Source organism: Globicephala melas, chromosome 2 (genome assembly GCF_963455315.2).
Source record: "Globicephala melas chromosome 2, mGloMel1.2, whole genome shotgun sequence".
NCBI lineage: Eukaryota > Metazoa > Chordata > Mammalia > Artiodactyla > Delphinidae > Globicephala > Globicephala melas.
In genome coordinates, this window is record NC_083315.2 from 95053577 (window position 1) to 95063076 (window position 9500).

At 40.6% G+C, this 9500-nt stretch overlaps 1 protein-coding gene across 2 annotated transcripts in view; it reads left to right on the forward strand.

Annotated features, from left to right (window-relative positions):
* Window positions 1-9500, forward strand: part of RASGRP1 (RAS guanyl releasing protein 1) — a 93938-nt gene that overhangs the window by 43478 nt on the left and 40960 nt on the right. Inside the window, exon 3 of one of the 2 annotated variants that reach the window (XM_030843087.2) lies at window positions 49-154. The exons of the other annotated variant lie outside the window; for it this stretch is intronic. Coding sequence (XP_030698947.1) covers window positions 49-154 — 106 coding nt within the window. The remainder of the gene's footprint in view (window positions 1-48; window positions 155-9500) is intronic. 2 annotated transcript variants of the gene reach the window in all.

The following is a 9500-nucleotide window of genomic DNA, read 5'->3' on the forward strand; positions in this document are numbered from 1 at the left end:
TAATTCCTCTCTGGGGCCTCGCTCAGAAGCTGCTCTTTATGTTTTCAGATGCAGACGGAAACCTGTGTCGAAGTAACCAACTGTTGCAAGTCCTGCTGACCATGCACCGAATTCTCATTTCCTCTGCTGAACTGCTCCAAAAAGTTATCACTCTATATCCTTTAGCATAGTGCCTGGCGGTCCCCACGTGCGATTCGTTCAGCAGTGTCTTGAAATTGGAAGGATGCTTTCACTTTGGTTGCTTTGGCATAACCCTGAGTGGTTAATGGGTTCATACGTCCTTTCATGGCACGGTGTGCGTGTCTGTGTGCATGTGTGTGTGTGTGCATATGTATGTGTGTGTATCTTCTGTTGGGCGAGGCAATGTTATTGATGCTGATTGCTCTGGGAAGAGGCCAAAGAAATCAACATGCAAACATAGTCTTCTTTGTTAGTTCTTGCTAGTGAAAAATCGTTTTCCTGTAGATTAATCAAAATTCATATTTATCACATGCAAAATGACAAGGGTGCAAGCATGACTCAAGTGATAAACTGCACTGTGGCTTTCCTGTCCAATTCTTCAGCCTGCCTCAGGTTCTGAAGAGCGCTTTCTGATGCCAGAGCATCTGGAGAGGCTGCTGGTGCCTTTTTGCTTAGGCAGAGGCACTGGCTACGTGCCAAGCAAACCCTGCCGGATTCTAACCTTCTCTTGGGGGTGTGAATGGAGTTGGGTGGAGAAAACGGCTGCCTTCTCCCTCTCCCTGATGACTGATGACACTGTGGGCTGTAGGTGGGCTGAGACTGTTTAGCACCTTGAAGCCCAGGTCCCTGGCACTGAGTCATGCTTTGTAGCTGTTCTAATCCTTTACCACTCTCCTCAGCCATTCCTTTTCATCTCATGGCACACAGAAAAAAACGTAAAGACTGAATCTCTTCTCTAAAGTGACTCATAAACCTTTACCTCTCATCTCAGAGGAGGTGTTTTCAGTGGCATTCCAAGGGTGCAACCTTGGGAGGGGTCCACGTGATGAGAGGTGCAGGTAATAATTGGATGTCTGGCCTGCAGAGAATTTTAAAACCGTAATAAAACAGACTCAGAGTTGGTCTACTTTTTATTAACTCCACGTACCAGCAATTCTAAACAATGTCAGTGATTAAATACTCCTCGCTGAAAAAATTTTGTTGCTCTAAGGACTGAGCTGTACCTGGGGCGCCTGTCTTGGTGCCCCGCCGGGTACCTGCCCCCACGGTGACAGCAGAGCCCTCTTCCTCCCCATCCTCCCTCCCACTCTCACAGAATCTTTCTCTATCAGTTATCTCCCCTCTCTCCTGTCCTTCTAAACCCTGCCTCTTCAGGGGCACCTGCCTCTCAGCCTAAAACACATTCAAGTCTCCCCAACCTAAAAATAAACTCTCAACCCTGCCTCCCCTTCATTCCATTGATAGGGTTAGAAATGTGATGCACAGACTTCTTAAAATAGTCTGCACTCACTCTCTCCCATCGCTCAACTCCCACTCAGTCCTTAACCCGACTGTGGGCCCCACCCCTGTACTCAGACTTTCCTCTGATGTCACCAGTGACCTCCTAGCTGCCAAGCCTGGTGGCTTTTGTTTCCACCCTTGTTTACAGCGATGTCTGTGTAGAGGCCTTGTTGACACCCCCTGCCTCTCCAGACTCCCTCCAGGGCCCTGGGAACTGCACCTTCCCGGCTCTCCCTCCTCCTGGGCTGCCCTCCTCCACCTCTCCATCCAGCCTCTTCTTTGCGTACCTCCTCGAGATGGGGATAACATCCTGGTTTCTTCTCACTGCACTTCCCCTGGGTGATTTCCCACCAGGATTTCCACCACCATTCCTCTGAGGTCTTTCAAGTCCGTATTTCTCTAACCCAAACCATTTTTTTTTTTAACGTTTGTACCACTTTATCCTGCAGACACTGCAATCTAATATGCTTAAAACTTAACTCATTAACTCACCACCTCAACTACTACTACTATGAGTTCTGCTTTGATACCTGTATTTTCAGTTTCAGTTCATGGTATTGCTGCCCATCCGATGGTCTTAAAGCGGCAACATCAAAGCACTCACAGTCCTCCGTGCCTTTCACCTACAGAGTCCGTCACCCAATCTCAGGGTTCCTGCGTCAGAAGTGACTCTTTTCTCTCCATTCCCATGTCTCTGCCTTTGGGCCCTCACGGTCTCTCTCCCCAGCCTCTGTCCCATCCTGGGCTTCTCATCTTCACAGCCACCCTCTCCCTCGTTTATCCACCTCTGCAGCTACTTTCCTGAGAAGCGAATCAGGCAGGCCATGCTCCAGAGCCTCTGCAAATAGAGGGTAATGGCAGATCCTCGGTTGCCAGGAAATGGCCCTCCACAGGCTGGCCCAGTGTGCCCCTACTGCTCTATCCTCAGCTCTCTCAGAAACCCTTTCCCCTCCACGGTGAACGTCTCAACATACCAGACTGGAATAGCTCCTTTTACCTGTCAGTTAAAGAAGCTCAGATGGCTTCCTTTTGCTTCCTGTTTTTCCATTGTTAGAGAGAGAAAAAAAAATTAACAACATGCTTTGAATAGTTCAGATGCCTGAGAAGTACAGCCAGAACTGCCCTGGTACTTCATGGCCACAGCACTGCCTATGAGGATGTGGAGCCTGAAGCTTGCAGCAAACAATGACGATTACCCCAGGTCAGCAGATGCCTGAGCCCCTGATTACTGGCCTGCGTGTGCTGCTGTTTGCTTCATCTCCTCACGTGAGAAAGCAGTGCCTGCCTTGCTCGAGGCTGCCTCCGCTGTGGCACAAGGGCTCTGCGACCTTGGGAGGCTCTGCCCTCCTGGATGGCACCTGGCACTGTGCACTGGGGAACGGACGTGTGAAGAGAAGCGTAGGGAGCAAACAGAAGGAAGATAAACTCCATGATGAAAGGCACCATGTTGATTCTTATGTCCACCCAGTTGTCTTAAAAGAAAAGTGGGTTTTTTTTTGTGTGTGAGTGCCTTCCTCATTAATAAGGGAGAAGTTAAATCTTTCAACAACTAGATCAAATAATAAAAATATAGACTCTAAGACGTATTTATCTAGAATGTGCCTTATGCTTGAATCTCTCTGCACCGAAGGGATGCATTTTCTTACCCATGTGGTATAAAGAAATGTAAAGAGAAATGTAAAGTCATGTCATTCTCACTCCTCCCTTTCATGTCCAAAGAAAGGCAAGCATTGGAACCATTCACTTCATGAAATTTGCCAGTTGCCTAGGCTTATTTTTTGGATTGATTACCTTTGTTCTTGGTGTGTGTGTGTGTGTGTGTGTTTTGTGTTTCTGTTTCATTTTGGTGCTCTCAGGGACAGATTTTATAACAGTAAATCTATCAAAATTTAGGTTTTTTAAGTTAAAGTCATTTTATGAAACGTACAAATTTCACAGCCATAGTTTTTCTTTAGGGGTTCAAGTTTAGCTTGCAAATCTTACTGTTCTTCCTATAAGTCTAGAATGTCCCACCAGGCACTTTTAAGGAACCTTGAAAAATGTTTGGTTAATTGGAATAATGGTTTTAAACTATAATTATGAATTTTATTTCTTCTTCCAGTTTTATTGAGATATAACCGACATAAAATACTGTGTAAGTTTAAGGTTTGAAGCGTGATTCATGATAAGTTTAGTGAACGTCTATCATCTCATATAGATACAAAATTAAAGAAATTTAAATTTCTTTTCATGTGATGAGAACTTAGAATTTTCCCTTAGCAACTTTCATGTATAACGTCGAGCAGTGTTCATTATATTTTTATCATGTTGTACATTACATCCCTAGTACTTATTCATCTTATAAGTTTGTATCTTTTGACTGCCTTCATACAATCCCCCTTTTTCCCATCCCCTGCCTCTGGTAACCACAGATCTGATCTATTTTTCTATGTTTGTTGTTTCTTTGTCCGTTTTTGAAGTATAATTGACCTACAACACTATGTTAGTTTCTGTTACATAACAGTGATTGGATATGTCTATACATGTCAAACTGGTCACCACAATAAGTCTAGTTACGGATATGTCACCCTACAAAGATATTACATAGTTATTAACTGTATTCCCCATACGGTGCATTTCTTACCCATGTCTCATTTATTTTGCAAATGGAAGTTTGTACCTCTTAATCTTCCTCACTTATTTCTTTCTTCCCCCTACTTCCCTCCCCTCTGGCAAACACCTGTTTGTTCTCTGTACCTATAACTGTTTTGTTATGTTTGTGCATTTGTTTTTTCACATTCCACATATAAATAAAATCATACAGTATTTGTCTTTCTCTATCTGACTTATTTCACTTAGCATGTACCCTCTGAGTGTATCCATGTTGTCTCAAATGGCAAGATTTCATTCTTTTTTATGGCTGAGTAATATTCCAGTGTGTGTGTGTATATGTATGTACCACATCTTCTTTATACTTTCGTCTCTTGATGGACACTTAGGTTGCTTCCATATCTTAGCTATTGTGAATAATGCTGCATTGAACACATGGCTGCATATATCTCTTCTAATTAATGTTTTTGTTTTCTTCAGATAAATACACAGGAGTGGAAATTCTGGACCATATGGTAGTTCTATTTTTAATTTTTTGAGGAACCTCCATACTGTTTTCCACAGTGGCTACACCAATTTATGTTCCCAGCAACAGTGTGCAAGGGTTCTGTTTTCTCCACATCTTCACCAACACTTGCCATTTGTTGTCTTTTTGATAACAGCCATTCTAACAAGTGTGAGATGATACCTCGTTGTGGTTTTGATTTGCATTTTCCTGATGATTAGTAATGCTGAGCATCTTCTCATGTGGCTTTTGGCCATTTGTCTTCCCTGGGGAAAATGTATATACAGATCCTCTGCCAGTTTTTTAATCACGTTGGTTTTTTGATGTTGAGTTATATGAGTTCTTTGTATGTTTTGGATATTAACCCCTTATTGGATATATCATTTGCAAATATCTTCACCATTTAGTAGGTGGCCTTTTCATTTTGTTGGTGGGTTTCTTTTCCTTCACTGTGCGAAAGCTTTAGTTAGATATAGTCCCATTTGGTTGTTTTTTGTTTAATATATTTATTTATTTATTTTTGGCTGTGTTGGGTCTTCATTGCTGTGCACGGTCTTTCTCTAGTTGCAGTGAGCAGGGGCTACTCCTTGTTGCAGTGTGCAGGCTTCTTATTACAGTGACTTCTCTTGTTGCGGAGCATGGGCTTTAGGTGCGCAGACTTCAGTAGTTGTGGCATGCAGGCTCAGTAGTTGTGGCTCATGGGCTCTAGAGTGCAGGCTCAGTAGTTGTGGTGCACAGGCTTAGTTGCTCCGCAGCATGTGGGATCTTCCCAGCCCAGGGCTCGAATCTGTGTCCCCTGCACCAGCAAGAGAATTCTTAACCACTGTGCTATCAGGGAAGCCCTAGTCCCATTTGTTTATTTTTGCTTTTGTTTCCCTTGCCTGAGGAGACATATCCAAAAACAATGTTATGAAGACTGATGTCAAAGATCATATACCTATATTTTCTTCTATAAGTTTTATGGTTTCAGGTCTTACTTTTTTTTTTTTTTTACATCTTTATTGGAGTATAATTGCTTTACAATGGTGTGTTAGTTGCTGCTTTATAACAAACTGAATCAGTTATACATATACATATGTTCCCATATCTCTTCCCTCTTGCATCTCCCTCCCTCCCAGCCTCCCTATCCCACCCCTCTAGGTGGTCACAAAGCACCGAGCTGATCTCCCTGTGCTATGCGGCTGCTTCCCACTAGCTATCTATTTTACGTTTGGTAGTGTATATATGTCCATGCCACTCTCTCGCTTTCTCACAGCTTACCCTTCCCCCTCCCCATATCCTCAAGTCCATTCTCTAGTAGGTCTGTGTCTTTATTCCTGTCTTACCCCTAGGTTCTTCATGACATTTTTTTTTCTTAAATTCCATATATGTGTGTTAGTATACAGTATTTGTCTTTCTCTTTCTGACTTACTTCACTCTGTATGACAGTCTAGGTCCATCCACCTCATTACAAATAGCTCAATTTCGTTTCTTTTTATGGCTGAGTAATATTCCATTGTATATATGTGCCACATCTTTATCTATTCATCCGATGATGGACACTTAGGTTGTTTCCATCTCCGGGCTGTTTTAAATAGAGCTGCAATGAACATTTTGGTACATGACTCTTTTTGAATTATGGTTTTCTCAGGGTATATGCCCAGTAGTGGGATTGCTGGGTCATATGGTAGTTCTATATTTACTTTTTTAAGGAATCTCCATACTGTTCTCCATAGTGGCTGTATCAGGTTACTTTCCCACCAGCAGTGCAAGAGGGTCCCCTTTTCTCCACACCCTCTCCAGCATTTATTGTTTCTAGATTTTTTGATGATGGCCATTCTAACTGGTGTGAGATGATATCTCATTGTAGTTTTGATTTGCATTTCTCTAATGATTAATGATGTTGAGCGTTCTTTCATGTGTTTGTTGGCAGTCTGTATATCTTCTTTGGAGAAATGTCTATTTAGGTCTTCTGCCCATTTTTGGATTGGGTTGTTTGTTTTTTTGTTATTGAGCTGCATGAGCTGCTTGTAAATTTTGGAGATTAATCCTTTGTCAGTTGCTTCATTTGCAAATATTTTCTACATTCTGAGGGTTGTCTTTTGGTCTTGTTTATGGTTTCCTTTGCTGTGCAAAAGCTTTGAAGTTTCATTAGGTACCATTTGTTTATTTTTGTTTTTATTTCCTTTTCTCTAGGAGGTGGGTCAAAAAGGATCTTGCTGTGATTTATGTCATAGAGTGTTCTTCCTATGTTTTCCTCTAAGAGTTTGATAGTTTCTGGCCTTACATTTAGGTCTTTAATCCATTTGGAGCTTATTTTTGTGTATGGTGTTAGGGACTGATCTAATCTCATGCTTTTACATGTACCTGTCCAGTTTTCCCAGCACCACTTATTGAAGAGGCTGTCCTTTCTCCACTGTACATTCCTGTCTCCTTTATCAAAGATAAGGTGACCATATGTGCGTGGGTTTATCTCTGGGTTTTCTGTCCTTTTCCATTGATCTATATTTCTGGTTTTGTGCCAGTACCATACTGTCTTGATTACTGTAGCTTTCTAGTATAGTCTGAAGTCAGGGAGCCTGATTCCTCCAACTCTGTTTTTCGTTCTCAAGATTGCTTTGGCTATTCGGGGTCTTTTGTGTTTCCATACAAATTGTGAAATTTTTTGTTCTAGTTCTGTGAAAACTGCCAGTGGTAGTTTGATAGGGATTGCATTGAATCTGTAGATTCCTTTGGGTAGTAGAGTCATTTTCACAATGTTGATTCTTCCAATCCAAGAACATGGTATATCTCTCCATCTATTTGTATCATCTTTACTTTCTTTCATCAGTGTCTTATAATTTTCTGCATACAGGTCTTTTGTCTCCTTAGGTAGGTTTATTCCTAGATATTTTATTATTTTTGTTGCAGTGGTAAATGGGAGTGTTTTCTTGATTTCACTTTCAGATTTTTCATTATTAGTGTATAGGAATGCCAGAGATTTCTGTGCATTAATTTTGTATCCTGCTACTTTACCAAATTCATTGATTAGCTCTAGTAGTTTTCTGGTAGCATCTTTAGGATTCTCTATGTATAGTATCATGTCATCTGCAAACAGTGACAACTTTACTTCTTCTTTTCTGATTTGGATTCCTTTTATTTCCTTTTCTTCTCTGATTGCTGTGGCTAAAACTTCCAAAACTATGTTGAATAAGAGTGGTGAGAGTGGGCAACCTTGTCTTGTTCCTGATCTTAGTGGAAATGCTTTCAGTTTTTCACCATTGAGGATGATGTTGGCTGTGGGTTTGTCATATATGGCCTTTATTATGTTGAGGAAAGTTCCCTCTATGCCTACTTTCTGCAGGGTTTTTATCATAAATCGGTGTTGAATTTTGTCGAAAGCTTTCTCTGCATCTATTGAGATGATCATATGGTTTTTCTCCTTCAATTTGTTAATATGGTGTATCACGTTGATTGATTTCCGTATATTGAAGAATCCTTGCATTCCTGGAATAAACCCCACTTGATCATGGTGTATGATCCGTTTAATGTGCTGTTGAATTCTGTTTGCTAGTATTTTGTTGAGGATTTTGGCATCTATGTTCATCAGTGATATTGGCCTGCAGTTTTCTTTCTTTGTGACATCCTTGTCTGGTTTTGGTATCAGGGTGATGGTGGCCTCGTAGAATGAGTTTGGGAGTGTTCCTCCCTCTGCTACATTTTGGAAGAGTTGGAGGAGGATAGGTGATAGCTCTTCTCTAAATATTTGATAGAATTCGCCTGTGAAGCCATCTGGTCCTGGGCTTTTGTTTGTTGGAAGATTTTTAATCACAGTTTCAATTTCAGTGCTTGTGATTGGTCTGTTCATATTTTCTATTTCTTCCTGATTCAGTCTTGGCAGTTGTGCATTTCTAAGAATTTGTCCGTTTCTTCCAGGTTGTCCATTTTACTGGCTTAGAGTTGCTTGTAGTAATCTCTCATGATCTTTTGTATTTCTGCAGTGTCAGTTGTTACTTCTCCTTTTTCATTTCTAATTCTATTGATTTGAGTCTTCTCCCTTTTTTTCTTGATGAGTCTGGCTACTGGTTTATCAATTTTGTTTATCTTCTCAAAGAACCAGCTTTTAGTTTTATTGATCTTTGCTATCGTTTCCTTCATTTCTTTTTCATTTATTTCTGATCTGATCTTTATTTCTTTCCTTCTGCTAACTTTGGAGTTTTTTTGTTCTTCTTCCTGTGATTGCTTTAGGTGCAAGGTTAGGTTGTTTATTCGAGATGTTTCCTGTTTCTTAAGGTAGGATTGTATTGCTATAAACTTCCCTCTTAGAACTGCTTTTGCTGCATCCCATAGGTTTTGGGTCATCATGTCTCCATTGTCATTTGTTTCTAGGTATTTTTTTATTTCCTCTTTGACTTCTTCAGTGACCACTTCGTTATTAAGTAGTGTATTGTTTAGCCTCCATGTGTTTGTATTTTTTACAGATCTTTTCCTGTAATTGATGTCTAGTCTCATAGCTTTGTGGTCGGAAAAGGTACTTGATACAATTTCAGTTTTCTTAAATTTACCAAGGCTTGATTTGTGACCCAAGATATGATCTATCCTGGAGAATATTCCATGAGCACTTTAGAGAAATTTGTATTCTGTTGTTTTTGGATGGAATGTCCTATGAATATCAATTAAGTCCATCTTGTTTAATGTATCATTTAAAACTTGTGTTTCCTTATTAATTTTCATTTTGGATGATCTGTCCATTGGTGAAAGTGGGGTGTTAAAGTCCCCTACTATGAATATGTTACTGTCTCTTTCCCCTTTTATGGCTGTTAGTATTTGCCTTATGTATTGAGGTGCTCCTATGTTGGGTGCAGAAATATTTACAATTGTTATATCTTCTTCTTGGATCGATCCCTTGATCATTATGTAGTGTCCTTCTTTGTCTCTTCTTATAGTCTTTATCTTAAAGTCTATATCTTAAAGTCTATTTTCTCTG